Source organism: Lacerta agilis, chromosome 10 (assembly GCF_009819535.1).
Source record: "Lacerta agilis isolate rLacAgi1 chromosome 10, rLacAgi1.pri, whole genome shotgun sequence".
NCBI classification, from domain to species: domain Eukaryota; kingdom Metazoa; phylum Chordata; class Lepidosauria; order Squamata; family Lacertidae; genus Lacerta; species Lacerta agilis.
Window position 1 is genome coordinate 38579384 of NC_046321.1, and position 19710 is coordinate 38599093.

The window sequence follows — 19710 nt, forward strand, 5'->3', positions numbered from 1 at the left end:
AATTAAGCCCTCTTCACAGGAAACTTTGGGAATTGTAGCTCTGGGAGGGGAATAGTGGCATCACAACAACTCTCAGCACCCTACATGGGGAAAGCCATGACAGTGGTCACATAGTGCTTTAAATGTATGGTGTGAATGTGGCCTAAATCTGAATCCAACCCATAAATTCTTCGTGCAGAGAGCAGATGAAGATATGGAGGTCAGAAGTGGGCACAGCAGCTGATATCCCCCTTCCCAAGCATGTGGTTTTTTTCCAGACTTATGTGTCAAGAAGCCATAGATACATGTGACTTGTTTCTGAACACTATCCTGATAAATCTTCATGTTCAAGGAATACCATGTAGCATCAGAAAACTAGTTGTTATTTTCCCTTAATCTTCTGGCAATTCTATTTTTTGTTTTTGTTGTTTTTCTTTAATTATTGAAGCCCCCTTTCCAAAAGTGGGTTATAAAAAAAATAATAAACATCATGTTGAGCAACATGTTTGGTCCTTCAAATTTCAGGATTAAAAAGTGGGATTGTCTGCTGAGTAATTTCCGTGCTTCACTTTTTAATTGGTGTGTTAACCCTGCAGTTGCTTTGTAAACTTTAAGAGTGCAGTTTGATCTGTCAAACTGTATTAGTTATGCAGCAGTTTCTACCTTGAGGCCTCCTAAACTATGACTGACCATGCAACATTTCTGCTGCAAACAATAATTCTAGATGACAGTATCCCTTTGGTTTCTGTGCATCTATGAGGCAAATACAGAGCAGAGGTCATTATCATCACAAGCTGTTATGTAACTGCATAGAACAAAAGCATGCATTCCTGTGCTTTAACTTGTGGGGCAACTTATTCTTAGCGACTTTGCTATCCAACAGTGCCTAAGAGCCAAGCTACACATCCAACTTTAAAATAACTTTTGTGGCAACAAATGGCATTTACCTGTGCTTTTGTCAAGCATGAATTCAAAACTGCTGTCTTACCCCATTATTAACTCATCCCTCAAGAGCCAAGCATGACGGAAATAATATCGTTTTTAAAGCAGAAAGAAAAGCTTAATTTTCCTGTGAGGCAATCTTGGGGGCGGGGGGAGAGAAGTCTGCTATTATATCCCCAGCGGAAGATCTTTGTCTGTTTCCTTTCAGGACAGAGAAGCCAAATCTTTTGATAGCTAGGTGCAGCCTAGGTGCAGGTAAAAAGAAAATTTTAAGCTGATTCTTTTTACCCCTAACACCACAATAAATTTACTAGTTTGTGGGGGGTGAGGGGTCTGATGTCAGCCACACTGAGATGTCTAAATAATGTGAATTTAGCAAGCAATGCATGGATAAATTTGGGCTTTTACTCCAATAAATCTCACTAATCAAATTAGTTTTAATTGATTAAGTAATTGATTAAATCCATTTAGATTTGCATACAATTAAAGCAATACTTTTGAAGGCAAGCCTTTGGTTTCAGATGGATGTACGTGTGTGAATGTCACTGCAGATGTTAGCTTAGAAAACTAATTAGACAGAAGACAAATGTAATGCAAAAAAGAGGTCTCCCAGCTATGTAAGTCCACTTTCTTAGTTCTTAGACAAGCATACAATTGACAGAACATCCTATCATTCCAAACAGTCATGCTTCTCGCTATAATCATATGCTTCCTTATCTGGGAATAAGTACCATTAAATTTGGTGAGCCTATTTTAAAGCAGACTTGCATATGATTGGATTGTGCAACAGGGTTAAGGCGGTTTGCAAACATATTAAAAGAAGAACAGAGAATTTAATGTAAATATTATCCCCCAGACCAACGTATGATGACTAAATGGTATGTGTATCAGCTCAGAATTTCACTCCAGAACAGTTTTCAAGCAGAACATAATAATGTCATGTGTTGGTAATGTAAATTGTGGACCCACATGCAGTGAGCCGTAGATTGCCAGGGAACAGTAAAAAAAAAAAACCAACATGACAACATAATGGGATTGAAATGGCTACAACTTTATTGATTACAGATGTTAATAGGCTTTGGCACAGGCACGGGATATGTATCCTGAATCAAACAACCTGGGTTGATCCTGGTTTAAAGAAACCTCTATGGTGTATATCAAATATGGGTGGCCCTCCAGAATGCCATTTGGGGATTTCTGTGGCCCATTAGCCCCATGCAGGGGTGTAGGAAGGGGGTGGTGGTGGCAGCTTGCCCTGGGTGTCATCCCTAAGGAGGGGTGACAACCCCCCCCCCTGGGCGGAGTGGTGTGCCCCCCTCGGGCGCCAATCACCGTGCTGATCACAGCGCCGATCACCCCCAGTGACCGCCGAATGCCCTGCCAATTGCCCCCAATGGGTGCCGATCGCCCCCCCTGGGTGGCTCGCCCTGCCCCCCAGGTGCATGGCATGTCCACTCCAGGTGCCCGAGTGGCTAGCTCCGCCGCTGCCCCCATCCCGGCATTCAGACAGAATCCTTCCCCCTGGACCTCGTTACCGGGGTACCCTGATACTTTGATCAAGAAGTAGTGAGTAGGGCTCCTTCCCTCTGTTTAGGCTAAGGATCTGACTCAATGCCTTTTTCTGTCAGCAAAGTTGTGACAGTTGCCAGACAGGCCCAATTTGTCCCTAGCCCCAAATACAGTGACCAAGTAACTCCATAGCAAGGTTGTCCACTTACCCATGGCCAGCTGAGGCTGATGACAACACCAGCCGCCCAGCGGGAAAGAATCCCCCCTCCCAGCTTGCCCGTAGCTGTGCCAGGCTGCAACTGCCGCCGCTGCCGAAATGGTAAGCGGTTTTGTGTTCCTTTCTAATACTGAATGAACAAGTCATCAACTAAAAGCAGCTAAGTCAAAACACCAATTTTAGTTCCTTGATGAGATGAAGCTGGCTGAAATCCAGATATTTTAGTTTAAACAGTAACTGCATCAGATTGATGAATGATTAACCTCTGCAAAAACTATAAATCGTCAAATCTGTAATTTACTGCCTAACCTTATAAAAACCTCAGACGCACTCTCCTGCAGAATCCACTCCTGCTTAAGCTTTTAATATTCGCTGTGTACTATATTGATCTGCTTCACCGTGGTTTAATTAAACTAAGTGAATTATATTATTAAGGTATAATTATTTCAGAAGAGTCTTTAGAATACAATAACATAATGGATTGGAAAACCACTTTACGAAGTGACATATATGCTTCAGATTATTATGTGCATCCTTTGAGACATTGAAGGTATTATCAGGCATAGGCAACCGTCAGCCCTCCAGATGTTTTGGACTACAATTCCCATGACCCCTAGCTAACAGGACCAGTGGTCAGGGATCATGGGAATTGTAGTCCAAAACATCTGGAGGGCTGACGGTTGCCTATGCCTGGTATTACCTTGCAGTGAGAAGCAATACCCTAACAGGCATGGCCAAACATGGCCCTCCAGCTGTTTTAGGACTACTATTTCCATCATCCCTGACCACTGGTCCCATTAGCTAGGGATGATGGGAGTTGTAATTCCAAAACATCTGGAGGGCCAAGTTAGGCCATGCTTGCCCTAAAACCAGGAGGAATCCAAAGAGATTCCACTCCTAGCCCTGTACACACAAGGACACATTACTGAAGTGAAGACACAGGTTGTTTGTGAGGGAACGAGAAAAATGGTAAAAGACTTAGCAAATTTAAGTGTGCTATAAATTAAGGGGTGGTCACAAGTTAGATTAGGATCTACAGGTTGGTTGCCTTGCAATAGATCAAGCATAGGCAACCTTTGGCCCTCCAGATGTTTTGGCCTACAGCTCCCATGATCCCTATCTAACAGGACCAGTGGTCAGGGATGATGGGAATTGTGGTCCAAAACATCTGGAGGGCGGAAGGTTGTCTATGCCTGCAATAGATTGTCAAGGGTATCTGACTCCTAGTTGCCTAATAGCAACAACTAAACCCCCCCCCCCATTCCTAAGTTACATAGGTTGCTGAAAAAGAAGGTTGGCACTGGGAAACGAGTAGTGGATTCTTGTGTGAAAGGAATTGTAAGCTTCGTTCAGATAATGTTCACAAATTCCTAGGCTGGGCATGTGCTCAGAGGCACCATGTTTCTTAATTCTTAGCATATGCCTTCCCACCCAAGTACCATTTTGCACTGGGCTCTGGCTGGTGGATCTAAAATATTAAGCATATCCCACAAGTTCCATCCTGCCAGGTGAGTGGTTCACTGGCTTTGAAAGGCATAGAAGTTGAGCTTCCGTGGGACAGATTCAGTAATACTATGTGTGTTTTACTATGCCACAGGTATATAGAATGTCACTGTGTTGAACAGAAAACACTTTCATCAAAGATTTACCTCATAATGCCAATTAAGAGACGGAAAGAGATGGCAGGATATAGTTGCAAGGAAAGTGTTCAGCTCTCCTCTCCCGTCAACAATTCTCTGGCAGATTGCTTCCTCCCGATCAGTTTTGATCCAGTGTTTATTCACCTGATCTCCAAGATCAGAACTAAGCCAGAATGAGGGTGTGGGGGGGGGCATTTGCAGAATAGTGGGCAGATGATGGAAAAGCATGTCCGTTAACCCATACAAATGCCCTGGACTCAGCCACACGTTTATGTTACCTCAGAAAACATAGGTTTGGGGACATATGAGTGCTAAGGAAACACACAGTTTTGCCCTAAAATGTAATACTGGTGGCTTCTGTTACAAGAATTTTAAGATACATTATGCAAACCTTATATTGACACCTGACAGCATATTTTACTGTTAGTGGAATATAGCTCTAGACTTTTGGTACTTTTCAAAGCAGGGCATAGGCCCTTCATATTAATCTGAAAGAGGCATTTCATTCCCATTGTTTTCAAAAGTTCTCAGAAATTTTTCAGCACCCAAACTTTAGTTCTGTTAGATTTTCTGAAATTGGAGATTAAATCAATACAATATTTTCATGCTAAATGTTTTTCCTCTTGCATATTTTCTCCATCTTTGCAGGAATTTGCTGCACTTACAAAAGAGCTAAATGCATGCAGAGAACAACTACTGGAAAAAGAAGAAGAAATTTCTGAACTGAAAGCTGAAAGGAATAACACAAGAGTAAGTATAAAAACAATCAGTTATGCGTGTTTTGCACAATGATGTATCAGATAATTTTAGCACTCCTTTTTATCTTATAAAATTCTATGAGAATTGTGAAAATAAATTGTGTGCCTGGGTAGGGAATCTGTAGTTCTTCAGATGTTGATGGACTAGAACTCCCATCATGCCTGACTATTGACATGCTGGCTACAGCTGATGGAAGTTAGAATCCAACAACATCTGCAGAGCCACCAGTTCATCAATGTCATTCTTTAGTAATAGCCTTTTGATAGTTCAAGTGGTTTGTTTGGAAATTCATATCTTGAGTTGGATTCCCTGGTGATTTAGTGTTCTATTTTCCGTCTGCTCTTTGGGGAGTAGTTTAAAAGTAGACATTCACTGATAAGATTTGGGTTCATCTGGCATTTATTAACTTTCTGGATTTCTCCCAGTCTGGCTTTTGATCAAACTGTGAAATTGAACAGTGGCTAGCACCAAAGAGATTGACAGGGAAAAATTGGCTTCTAATCTGTTGATCCCCAAAACCTTTTCATGGTCAATGTTGTTATTGGAATATGGAGCATCATTCTAACAGTGTGTGGACTGGTGAGCATTCCTGGGATAATTTTTGAGCAGTTCTGACTGATCAGAGCAGTGATTTACCAGAGAGTGCCAATGTATGATGAGTAGAGGAGTCTTCGTTACAGAATTCCTATCTCCCTACCTTTCTGATCAATGTTTATACTGAGCCGGTTTATATATGGAATTTTGGAGTTAAAGTGTTATAAGCATGATGAAACCTGGTCGTGTATTTGATGTTTCATCCAACCCATGTACTACCAGTTTTGCATTGATGGTTGGGAATGGATAGACATATGTATGGAAAGAAAAGTATCCTTGATGCCTTCATCCACTAGGCAGAAGTTGCATTTGGTAAAGCAAGTACCACTTTGTAGAAGTTGGAATCCAATGGAAAAGGCATCTCTTTGGCAGCTTCTTCATTGTGTAGTACTGCTTCCTTCATGGATCCTCAACATCACCTAGTATTTTCTTTATACACTTCCCTTTTTCCCTGAGGCAGCTTAAAGATAAAAATAAGGACAGCTAAAAACCATGGCAACTTAACAACTTTTTCCTGTAAGACCAATTGCAGTCATTAACAGTCGTCCACAGGTTTTCCACACCTATCAGCCAATCACCCATTCCCACCACCCTTCTGAGTAATACCCCTCCCCCCTCCCTCACTATATTTAAGGGTCTGGTGACTTAACAGACTAAAACTGAAGAAGTGTGCATGCACACGAAAGCTCATACCATGAACAAACTTAGTTGGTCTCTAAGGTGCTACTGACAGGAATTTTTTATTTTGTTTTGTTTTGTTTTGATAAAAGTTTCGGTATTCCGAATCCCCTCCTAGAATCCTTACGTTTCATCCCTCTATACACCTGGGGCAATGGAAGTGCGACTGCGCTTTGCTCCTCCACTCTTCCAGGTGTGTGTCGGGGCTCTGTAGCATCCCCGTGCCCTGTTCCCACCAAACTTTCTGTTTGCTGCTCCTCCCCACTAAGGCACATCCTGCTTTCCTCGCTGGATTCAAGGCTGCTGCTAGAGTGGCGCTGTGGCTCTCTGTCCCTCGACAGCCCCCACACCTCCTCCCTGCCCATCGGCAGTTCCCTGACAAGTGCTTTATGATTTCACTGAATAAGGAGACCATTCCACCTTACAGCCATCTTACAATTTAGAATCAGAATCCTGTTGTATAAGTAAAATATGTCACAGCCATTCTTCTAAGTCAGACCATTGGTCCGCTTCACTCAGTACTGTCTACAATGATTGGCTGCAGTTGACCCAAGCCTTGGGCTGATTAAACAATCTATGGCCTTTTAAATGTTTGTGACGGGTGCTGTGTTTTGTTGCTGCCGTTATGTATTTTGTGTTTTTGTACTGCAAACTGTACTGTGATCTTTGGATGAAGGGCAATATATAAATTAAATAAAAAATAAAAAATAGTCAGGTTCAGATTTTAAAAATAATAAAATGGCAGTAAATAACCCTAAATATATGCAACTTGCCTTTTCCAATGCAAGACTAGAAAGACAGATTAGGATTAAGAATACACAAAGAAACACCACGCTACACCCCACTTAAGGGATCATTATAATAGTTGCCTGTTCACTGCCTTTGTTCAACATGATGTCTAATTTAAATATTACAGTTCCCAGGTGATGGCTGCCGAAAAATCCTTACACAAAAGTTTCTTACCCCATGTAGCAGTGCAAATGTATGCAGCATCACCATACTGTTACTAAAGATATGCACTGTTGACGCAGAAATGCTGTATGTGTTCAGCACAACACACACGGCAAGAAGGTTTAAAGTGTTAAACATTATACAAAAAAAATAATTGTTTGGGGCAGCTTTCCTGTGTGGGGGGGGAGTCTCTTAAATTAGCCCTGACATCAATGTATCTGATGGCTGGTATCAAACAAGTTCTAAAACAGCAGTCACCAACTTTATTTATCCCAATGGGAACATTTGGATTTTTGAGAGAGTCCCATGGGCACCACCATCTTCCCTACATTGGATGAGCCCCCAGAGAAAGCACAAAACATACTTCACTTTTTGAAGCAATCTTAGGTAAAAGTTAGAACCATTAAAGTTAATCTGAGCCTTGAAAAGCACATAAAAGTTAAAGAGGAAGTGGGCAAGAGAATCAAGGGAGAAAAAGGTAACCTGCCTCACCTTCTCATGACCAAAGGGGCAGTGAGTGGGAGAGCTGAGAGGTTTTCTGATGCCAGGGGGCGACTTTAAGGGTATAACAACAACAACAACAACAACAACAACAACAGCAACAACAACAACAAACTTTATTTGCATAGCCTACAGGCCATTGCATCTGACTTTAAGGGTGCCATTACAGCCACAAGCACCAAGTTGGCAATGCAACTTTGAACACTGTAATACAAAAGCCCTGTTGTGAGTTGTGGGGCGGGAGGAGAGTAGGCTGCTTGCTGAGACCCTTCTAACCACTGGATCCAGCAAGTGTTAAAATATAAGCCAGGCTAGCTTCCTGGTGAGGTGATAGCCTAGGTAATGGGCCATTAAGGGAACAATGGAAATGGGTCTGTGCCAGATGCAAAATGGGTGGGCTCCCTCCCTCAACTGACTGGTAGTTAAAAAGAACTGGCCAGGGTTGAGAATTACTGGGGAAGAGCGGAGGACAAGTACAAGTAGTTCCAGAGCTGATGAAGCGGCTGGGCCAAAGCCGAAAGGACGCTCAGCTGCGGATATGCCTGGAAGCGAAAGGAAAGTCCAATGCTGTAAAGAAAAGTATTGCATAGGAACCTGGAATGTAAGAACCATGAACCTTGGAAAGCTGGATGTGGTAAAAAATGAGATGGCAAGAATAAACATTGACATCCTAGGCATCAGTGAACTAAAATGGACAGGAATGGGCGAATTCAGTTCGGATGACTATCATATCTACTACTGTGGGCAGGAATCCCGTAAAAGAAATGGAGTGGCCCTCATAGTCAACAAAAGAGTGGCGAAAGCTGTACTGGGATGCAATTTCAAAAATGATAGAATGATCTCGATACGAATCCAAGGCAGACCTTTTAACATCACAGTAATCCAAATTTATGCACCAACTACCAGTGCTGAAGAAACTGAAATTGATCAATTCTATGAAGACTTACAACACCTTATAGAAATGACACCAAAGAAGGATGTTCTTCTCATTATAGGGGATTGGAATGCTAAAGTAGGGAGTCAAGAGATAAAAGGAACAACTGGCAAGTTTGGCCTTGGAGTTCAAAATGAAGCAGGGCAAAGGCTAATAGAGTTCTGTCAAGAGAACAAGCTGGTCATCACAAACACTCTTTTCCAACAACACAAGAGACGACTCTACACATGGACATCACCAGATGGGCAACATCGAAATCAGATTGATTATATTCTCTGCAGCCAAAGATGGAGAAGCTCTATACACTCAGCGAAAACAAGACCTGGAGCTGACTGTGGCTCAGATCATCAGCTTCTTATAGCAAAATTCCAGCTTAAACTGAAGAAAGTAGGAAAAACCACTGGGCCAGTAAGATACAATCTAAATCAAATTCCTTATGAATACACAGTTGAAGTGAAGAACAGGTTTAAGGATTTAGATTTGGTGGATAGAGTGCCTGAAGAACTGTGGATGGAGGCTCGTAACATTATACAGGAGACAGCAACGAAAACCATCCCAATGAAAAAGAAATGCAAGAAAGCAAAGTGGCTGTCCAATGAGGCCTTACAAATAGCGGAGGAGAGAAGGCAAGCAAAATGCGAGGGAGACCGTGAAAGATACAGGAAATTGAATGCAGATTTCCAAAGAATAGCAAGGAGAGACAAGAGGGCCTTTCTAAACGAGCAATGCAAAGAAATAGAGGAAAATAACAGAATGGGGAAAACCAGAGATTTGTTCAAGAAAATTGGAGATATGAAAGGAACATTTCGTACAAAGATTACCACAATTAAGGACAAAAGTGGAAAGGACCTAACAGAAGCAGAAGATATCAAGAAGAGGTGGCAAGAATACACAGAGGAATTATACCAGAAAGATACGGAGGTGTCATACACCCCAGGTAATGTGGTTGCTGACCTTGAGCCAGACATCCTGGAGAGTGAAGTCAAATGGGCCTTAGAAAGCCTCACAAACAACAAGGCCAGTGGAAGTGATGATATTCCAGCTGAACTATTAAAAATTTTAAAAGATGATGCTGTTAAGGTGCTACACTCAATATGCCAGCAAATTTGGAAAACTCAGCAGTGGCCAGAGGATTGGAGAAGATCAGTCTACATCCCAATCCCAAAGAAGGGCAGTGCCAAAGAATGCTCCAACTACCGCACAATTGCACTCATTTCACACGCTAGCAAGGTTATGCTTAAAATTCTACAAGGCAGGCTTAAGCAGTATGTGGACCGAGAACTCCCAGAAGTGCAAGCTGGATTTCGAAGGGGCAGAGGAACCAGAGACCAAATTGCAAACATGCGCTGGATTATGGAGAAAGCTAGAGAGTTCCAGAAAAACATCTACTTCTGCTTCATTGACTACGCAAAAGCATTTGACTGTGTCGACCACAACAAACTATGGCAAGTTCTTAAAGAAATGGGAGTGCCGGATCACCTCATTTGTCTCCTGAGAAATCTCTATGTGGGACAAGAAGCTACAGTTAGAACTGGATATGGAACAACTGATTGGTTCAAAATTGGGAAAGGAGTACGACAAGGCTGTATATTGTCTCCCTGCTTATTTAACTTATATGCAGAATTCATTATGCGAAAGGCTGGACTGGATGAATCCCAAACCGGAATTAAGATTGCCGGAAAAAATATCAACAACCTCAGATATGCTGATGATACTACCTTGATGGCAGAAAGTGAGGAGGAATTAAAGAACCTTTTAATGAGGGTGAAAGAGGAGAGCGCAAAATATGGTCTGAAGCTCAACATCAAAAAAACTAAGATCATGGCCACTGGTCCCATCACCTCCTGGCAAATAGAAGGGGAAGAAATGGAGGCAGTGAGAGATTTCACTTTCTTGGGTTCCATGATCACTGCAGATGGTGACAGCAGTCACGAAATTAGAAGACGCCTGCTTCTTGGGAGAAAAGCAATGACAAACCTAGACAGCATCTTAAAAAGCAGAGACATCACCTTGCCGACAAAGGTCCGTATAGTTAAAGCTATGGTTTTCCCAGTAGTAATGTACGGAAGTGAGAGCTGGACCATAAAGAAGGCTGATCGCCGAAGAATTGATGCTTTTGAATTATGGTGCTGGAGGAGACTCTTGAGAGTCCCATGGACTGCAAGAAGATCAAACCTATCCATTCTCAAAGAAATCAGCCCTGAGTGCTCACTAGAAGGACAGATCCTGAAGCTGAGGCTCCAGTACTTTGGCCACCTCATGAGAAGAGAAGACTCCCTAGAAAAGACCCTGATGTTGGGAAAGATGGAGGGCACAAGGAGAAGGGGACGACAGAGGATGAGATGGTTGGACAGTGTTCTCGAAGCTACTAACATGAGTCTGGCCAAACTGCGAGAGGCAGTGAAGGATAGGCGTGCCTGGCGTGCTCTGGTCCATGGGGTCACGAAGAGTCGGACACGACTGAACGACTGAACAACAACAACAACAAGAGCTAGAAGCTGGAAGAAAAGCTGCAGACTGGGAAACCAGAGAGAGTCAGAGCTTGATTTCTGTTTGAATCCAAGGCTGCGGCTATGGGGGAAGCAATAGGAGCAAACTGCAGTCCAGGAAAAACCTGAATTGCCGTTCGTTGTGCTTCAGCTTTAAAGTGTGGGTTTTCACGGGGAAAGCTTAAGGGCAACAAAAATGGAGCTTTTCAGTATGGGCCTGTGCCTGTAAAGAGCAGGGCAAAAGGTGTGGGAAAGCCCTCTCTTTATTCACCTCTCCTCAAGTGTATTCCTGCAGCCATGAATGTGGGAAATACATTCCAAATGGTTATAATAGGGAGCTTGTTACATGAGTGCTGGCATTGGCTACAACCCCTTTTGATCAAATACAGAAACTCAAAATGTTAATGAAAAACGTTTGTTTGTTTGTTTGTTTGTTTGTTTGTTGCATATCTGTTCAGGTTTCGAAATGCAGTTGTGCAAACTAATTTCAGTATCGGTTACATACTGCACTATGATTTGTTTCTTTAATCTGATGGTTTAAGTAGTTCCATTTAACAATATTTCAATGTCCTAAAACGTTTTAGTTTGGACACAACAAAGGTGAGTGTAACAATTTGCCATCTTGGAAAATTTGCATGAGAGTTCAGTATACATTAATCACATTTATGCTTTATTCCCCTTTACGTTCTCTGCAATAATACCATGGAAAACTGCCAAACAGAGTCACCATAAACCTTCAAGTACGGTGAAACCTGCCTGTGTCATTATCATTTTGAACTATAAGGTTTAGAATTATGGTGCCGATGACCTTCAGGTGAAAATGAGCTAACTTTCTTTTTTATATATATATATTGAACCCAATAGCTGTTACTGGAACATTTGGAGTGCCTTGTTTCAAGACATGAAAGGTCACTGAGAATGACAGTGGTGAAACGGCAAGCACAGTCCCCCTCAGGAGTCTCCAGTGAAGTCGAGGTTCTGAAAGCACTGAAATCGTTGTTTGAACACCACAAGGCTTTAGATGAGAAGGTAAAGTATGGGGAATCAGCTTACTGACTCAGCATATATTTTTTAAGGTTTGTCACGGATGCCTAAACTAGACTAGTTCCCTCATTCTCTTGGCATAAGTAACATAATAGCGTTTCCAGGGTGCCATTTTGTATTCTTCCAAGGTCATGACAGAGGCACCAGGCCTCACACCCTGAATGGTGGTGGTGATTTCCATGGGACTTATGCAGGGCCATGGGCCCTTCTAGGAAGTCAAACCCAGTCCATTCAGGTTAGTAGCATCCTGTAAAGTTGTTTATATTCCCTTTTAGGGCCAGAGAGACAGAGAGAGATGGCGGGGCGGGGGGGGGAGAGGGAGACGTAGAGAAAATCTCTGGTGCTGTCCCCAAAGCAGTCATCAAGTTATCCAGCTGCATTTACCCATCCAAGTTGAACTAAATATTCTCACTACATTTAAAGCACATTTATACTACTTCAACAGTCATGGCTTTCCCTAAAGATCCAGGGAGCTACAGTTTACAACTCACAGACTTATAATTCCCAGTATCCCTTACAAACCACAGTTCCCATAATTCTTTGTGGGAAGTTACATACTTTAAATGTATGGTGTGGGTGTGACTGCCTGATCCAAAAATGTGCAGCCATTTCAAACATTTTAAAAAACCCTTTGGGGGGAAAGGAGGTGAGAGAGGAGGGATTTAAACCAATCCTTGTTCCCCTTCCCAAGCAACTGATCAGCAGAATGTTAATATTTTTGAAAGGATCCCCATGTTCATATATGAATACAGGGGGTACATAGGCTTGCCATACGTCAGGAAAATTCCTGACATGTCCTGGTTTTCTGGTGTAAAAATGGCGTCAGAGGAATTTTGCCGAATCGGCAAAATGTCAGGGGAAACCCAGTTATATGGCAATGCGATGGAAAAAGCAGCAGAAACAGCTCCAAAACCTTAAAATCACTATTTTGGGGGGTGGTTTCCCCAAAGAAGCTCAACAATCTTGGTGGTTTCCTAAGAAAATCTCAACAACTTTGTGGGTGTCAGGAATGTTATTGTCTGTTATTTCCACTATGAGAATAACAGTCCCAGTTCCCCCAACATTGCTTAAAGGTGTCTGTTCTTCCTCCTGTATTCATTAACAGTGTAATGGCCTGTCTTCTACTGAGTTAAAAGCCAAGACGGTGTTAATGAAAAACATAAAATTATCTTGCAGTACGTTGTCAATAGTTTGTGAGAATACCATCAGCAGCTGCAAGTGTGTGAAATGGCAGATTGTGCACTGCATGGTGCCTGAGAGGGTTCATGTCTATGTGTTGATATGAATATGCACTAGAGACGATGCATCTGACATCCACTCAGAGATCTAAATTTTAAACACTGTGGGGAACCCCTAAACAATGGTATCTCACACTAACAAAATTGTAAAATAAAAATAAAAATGGGATGGTTATTTATCAGGAGCAGGTACCAGGCAGCAGGGAGGGCCAGCTATGATAAATAGGCCTAAGGATAGTCAAGGCATGGGTCACTTGTCTATGGTCCTAGAAGCTGGCTTGTGGAGAGGGGTCTGTTTGCAGGGAAGTATATTACCTTTAGGAAGAAATCCCACAGAGATTCATTGCAGTCTAAATGGGGCAGTACATAGTGTGCCTGAATCACAATCGCACCATATTTTGACATGCTCCTTCTAGGTGATGTGAAAATCATTTAATGTGCTTTTTTATCTGAAATGAAGCTTTGAAATTTAGCTGTGCATAGTAAGAGAATGAGTAACTGAGGCCAATGCTATGCAAACACATTTCAACAATATTTTAAATGTCCCTGGAAGCTTTTGGGTTTTCCGCTGAACTTAAACGTTGTAGCTAGGACTTACATAATGGAGCGTTACTAGCAGTAGTCATTGGAGGTTAGTATGGTTTATAGACTAATTTCACTTTCCAGTATTTGAGACGGTTAAAAAATAAACCATTAGGGAAGTGGTGACGCATTGTTTTCTCAAACTACTTTAATTAATGAGAAATGAACTTGAACTTTCTGCAAGCAATTAATCAGAAACATCCTACGTATTGTACATCTTGTGTTTTAAACTCAGAATTGAAATTGAAGGCTTTTCTCTGGCGGTTTGAGTGACACCAGGTATGTTACGAAGCAAGTGGTAAGCGTTGAATCTGCACTAAGGTGATTGCCTGCTTATTTCTGAGTGATTCACCAGACCTTCTGAACTGCTACAAACCTTCCAAAAGTGGATTGAATGCTGGCGCATTGAATTATTGATCATAAATCCATCCGGCCCACGGAATCAATGTACAATGTAACCACAACTTCACTTGCAGATTCAGCACTCCCCAATTGCCCAGTAAGCCATGTCCCAACCAACTAATGGGATATGTCTGAAGGTTCATTGGTTATTTCCCCCCCAAAAAACCAATAGAGATTTTGGGATCAGGGTATGTTGTGGTGTTTCTTACATGACTAGTCAAGTTAACCATAGGCCATTATTCAACAAAGGCTTCTGGAGCAGACTTCTTGAAAGTTAAATACAGTGGTATCTTGGTTCTCAAATTTAATCCATTCTGGAAGTCCATTCCAAAACCAAAGGCACGCTTTCCCATAGAAAGTAATGCAAAATGGATTAATCTGTTCTAGACTTTTAAAAACAACCCCTAAAACATCAATTTAACATGAATTTTACTATCTAACGAGACCATTGATCCATAAAATGAAAGCAATAAACAATGTACTGCAGTCACACAATCAATCAGCTGGACTGGGTTCCACACAGTCACACACAAAAAGAGCCGCAAAAACAAAAATGCAAAATAAATAGCAAAAACAGACAGACCTCAGCATAACACTCAAAACGGAGCATGTTGAACTTCCAAAAAAAGTTTGCAAACCAGAACACTTACATCTGGGTTTGCAGTGTTTGGGTTCCAAGTTACAGGTAGGTAGCCATGTTGGTCTGCCATTGTCAAAAAAATAAAATAAAAAATTCCTTCCAGTAGCACCTTAAGAGACCAACTAAGTTTGTTCTTGGTATGAGCTTTCGTGTGCATGCACACTTCTTCAGATTCTTCAGATATCTGAAGAAGTGTGCATGCACACGAAAGCTCATACCAAGAACAAACTTAGTTGGTCTCTAAGGTGCTACTGGAAGGAATTTTTTATTTTATTTTGTTTTGGGTTCCAAGTTGTTGGAGTACCAAGGCGTTTGAGAACCAAAGTACCACTGTATAGCAAACGAATGGACTCAATTAATTTAGTTGTGGGTGCAGCAGCTTCATATGGAGAAACTACCCACGTCTCACTAGAGCCCTGTATTCCCCAGTTCCTTTTACCCATAAAAACTGCATGGCAATACACCCAAGCCACACAATGGGGTATATGTGCCTCAAGTGCTCCCATCTATTTATTATTTCCTGTTCAAGAGCACAAATAATTTGAATGGTGCAATTTTCTTCTTCTTCTAGGTAAGGGAACGGCTGAGGGTTTCTTTAGAAAGAGTCTCAGCACTTGAGGAGGAACTAGCAGCTGCTAATCAAGAGGTAAATACAGAACTTTTCTCTGTCTTGTATGACGTAACTTTTTAATCATATCATCTTGTGGATTAACCTTAGATTTACAACCTGTGTAGATACTGCTTTGGTTCTATTCTGAAAATTTAGGCAATCCTGCTACTTTTAAAGGGGTATGATTTTGGTTTTTTGGTTTTTTTTCTGGGGAGGGGGTTGCTTTAAGCTGTTAGAAGCCTGCAATGTCAAAGATAGCAAGAAAGTTTAAAAAACGAATTGTGATACTTATGTTACAATTGAAGAGCACAAGTATATACAGTTCCTTTTTCAATACATTCACTGCAAAACTCTGTCTTCACACACAAGGTGGTGGAGTGAGCTTCCTCCCCTCCCTCCATCAGCACTACCATACAGAATAAGATCTTAGGACATTAAATTCAATGCTCATTTTTTGCTACAATCATGCAATTTCTCCCTCCTATTTTTGAAGATGGGAAGAGTCATTTGAACTGGACCTCCAGCCATTGTGGAGTGTTCAGTTCACACTGCTATCTACATGGTAGCAGTGAGGGAGCAAGTTTGCTACTACACTCTATGAGCAGGGATGCTGTCCCAGCAAATGTATGAACAAAGGCACTCTTCCATTCCTGCTGTTTGCAAAGTGGTCCTTTTACTGAAGTGATTAAAATTGTTTCTTTACTTGATTCCATGAGTACATATATTGCATCCTCTAACACTGAACTCAGGTGCTAAATACCAATAAAAACTGAGCCAAAAATGGGGCTACTGAGAATAAGAGGAAGGTCTCTGCATGCTTGGGAGAATATTGAGGTATGGAGAAGCACAACAAAGCATTTGGCAGGGATTGCCCGGCTCCTCGCGAGGAGAGGTCCTACTCGTGAAGAGAGCCAGGGCAAAGGTATTCCTTGTGAGGAGTGAGGGGAGAGAGATCTCTCGAGGAGGAGGGGAACAGGGGGGCTACTCGAGAGGAAGGGCTGGTTGGAGGTCCTGCTCAGGAGGAAAGCAGGGAAAGAAATCCTCCTTGGGAGGAGGACTGGGAGAGCAGCTCTTCGCAAGAGGAGGGCTCTCTACCTTACAGGGAACCCCAGTCACTTCTGTCAACAGACTCCTCCTCCTCTAGCCTTTTGCCTGAGCTCTCTCCAAGGGAGAGGGAGCTGCAGAGGCTGGGAGACTTTGGGCAAAGACCCAGCACCGCCAGCCAGAGAGGAGTTGAGGGAGAACTGCCGCCTCCGGCACCAGCACAGTATCGGGGGGGGGGGGGGTCAGGAGGCACAGCAGACGCCGTTTTAGGGTGCCAAGACTTTGATGTTGGGCGGGAAACCGGAGAGGGGCACTTCCAGATTCTGAAAGTGACTGAGCGGTCATGTTTTGAACCAGCTCTACACTGTAAATAGTAATGCACAATAAATAGTCTTAGCTACTGAAGGCTCTCTCGTTACTCATGAGCAACACTTGGGAAGATCCTTACATATTTATTAAATAAATCAAGGGGGCAAACACACAACCTAATGAGAACTGAGCAAGTTCAGTAGCTGCAGAATGTTGAGTATCAGGTGGAGAAGAAAAAATGGAGAACAAAGGAGTGAGGAAAGTGGAATGCTCTGTTTTGAAGGAATAGCTGAACAGGAGCACTCCTGTTAAGAGGAAAGGGACACTGCAATATTCTGTTGAAAATGCCAGCTGTGTCTCCTGTCTAAGGAGTATTCCTGCCTAAGGTTCCAGCTAGCCATCCATTATACAGTGGTACCTCTGGTTACGTACTTAATTCATTCTGGAGGTCCGTTCTTAACCTGAAACTGTTCTTAACGTGAAGCACCACTTTAGCTAATGGGGCCTCCCGCTGCCACTGCACCGCCAGAGCACAATTTCTGTTCTTATCCTGAAGCAAAGTTCTTAACCTGAAACGTTATTTCTGGGTTAGCAGAGTTTGTAACCTGAAGCGTATGTAACCTGAAGCGTATGTAACCCGAGGTACCACTATATCTGGGTATTGCTCCTATTGTTCTCAGAGTTACTAATTGTTTAACCAAGGGAGGAATCCATGCACAACAGAAATGAAGAGGCAGGAGTGGGGGAAAGCTACAAAAATTGCTGCTTACCAGTTTTACTATTTTTATCTTCCTCCACACCTGCAGTGTACTGATGATTTGAAATATATGTTAAAACAGTACCCTGCTGAGTATCCAATGTTTGAAGTCTATTCTGGCAAAGCTACTTGGTCTGCCTTTTTTGTGTGCAGCTGAATATTTTTTCTTCACAAAACCTTCATACCTCATAACTGCCTCAATGTAGTTCTTAGCGTGGGATTTTCATTTCACCTTCCTGGATCATAATTACAGATTATACGTTGCCAGTTTTTGTTAACAATAGGTATTGCAATAGTACTAGCAAGGAGCACAGACTTTATCAGTGTGTTTTAAAAATAATACTGTAGTACTAGATATCTAAATACCTTCTACAGATCACAAGATTTGAGAGATTTGAGTCCTAACTGGGACATTTATGTAGAGGCAGAAAATAATAACAACCCTCCCCCTTCAGTCCAGTTTAAAATTAATCCTGAAAAGCCTGATTAACTACCTGGACATGCAGGGAATGTCCAGAAATTAACCTGTCTCTCCCCACAAAATTGCAGTCTGGCTATTTAGGACCCTTTCTGTCATGACACCAGAATCCAGCAGAGCAAGACTCAGAGTAAGAGGCTGCAGAGTGTCCAGTTATGGAGCAAGACCTGGTCCAAGGTTCTAAGTGTCTTGCTGGAGGTCAGGAGGCAATGAATCCTGTTACATATCATCTTGGGACATCCCAGAATGATCAAAATGAGCCCTCAGGAAAACGGGCATATTTCCCTGAGAAACTTAGTGCCTCCCACTGTTCCTCACTGGATCAGCAATGCCAGGGATGTGCCAGGATGGAGGCTGTGGAATTGAGGAGGAGTGTCCATTTTCACTCCAGAATATTGGCTATTTAAGGTTCTAAAGTAATCCACAAGATAGTGGACCCTGAGAAGAGAGAGCCTAGGGGCAGGTTCTTAAAAAGAGCCCGCTCTCAAGCTTCATGAAGGCAAGTTACTCACTCAGAGCTATCCATGGTGCTGCAACGTCTGACCTGCCTTTCTGTCTTCTCCAAGGAATCTGGCATCAGACCTGAATGTAACACATTTGTACAGTAAATTGAACTATATTACTGGGCACTGGTAAGAGCACACTACATCTTCCCAGTGCAATGTGGGTCCTCCTTACCATCCGTCACTCATTGGTTTGTTTATTGTTGTTTGTTATTTATTTATTTATTTATTTGTCTGCCTTGGTAGTTCAGTCGCTAGAGCATGAGACTCTTAGGGTTGTGTATTCAAGCCCCATGTTGGGCAGAATATTCCTGCATTTCAAGGGATTGGACTAGATGAAACTTGGGGTCCCTTCCAACTCTACAATTCTATGATTCTATGACTATTATACCCTGCCTACTAAGTGAAGTTTTTGAAGTAGTTTCCAGTATGTTGAAAATACAACACCAGAAGTTAATTCCTTAACAGCCCAGAGGCCCCGCACTGGGCTGCTGTTGATGTTTCTCGCAAGTCTCCTCCATCCTCCAATATTCTAGCTACTGCTCTGCATCTGAATCTCCTTGCCTGGAATTAGTCCCAGATGTTAGTCCCTCACAAGTCAGATGTTAGCCAGGGTTTCTTCATTGGGCTGCTGCTAATGTCTACGTGCCAGCGGGTGGCGCTGTGATCTAAACCACTGAGCCTCTTGGGCTTGCCGATCAGAAGGTCAGCAAGGTCCCTATGATGGGGTGAGCTTCCATTGCTCTGTCCAAGTTCCTGCCAACCTAGCAGTTTGAAAGCATGCCAGTGCAAGTAGATAAATAGGTACCGCTTTGGCGGGAAGGTAAACGGCAGTTCCTTGTGCTCTGGTTTCTGTCATAGTGTTCCATTGTGCCAGAAGCGGCTTAGTCATGCTGGCCACATGACCCGG

General features: G+C 42.5%; 1 protein-coding gene across 17 annotated transcripts in view; it reads left to right on the forward strand.

Annotated features, from left to right (window-relative positions):
- The window catches only part of PPFIA2 (PTPRF interacting protein alpha 2), a 258382-nt gene that overhangs the window by 160082 nt on the left and 78590 nt on the right, over nt 1-19710 (forward strand). For all 17 annotated transcript variants that reach the window (XM_033162610.1, XM_033162595.1, XM_033162597.1 and 14 more), the window contains 3 exons: nt 4936-5037; nt 12058-12222; nt 15671-15745. In XM_033162610.1, coding sequence (XP_033018501.1) covers nt 4936-5037; nt 12058-12222; nt 15671-15745 — 342 coding nt within the window. The remainder of the gene's footprint in view (nt 1-4935; nt 5038-12057; nt 12223-15670; nt 15746-19710) is intronic.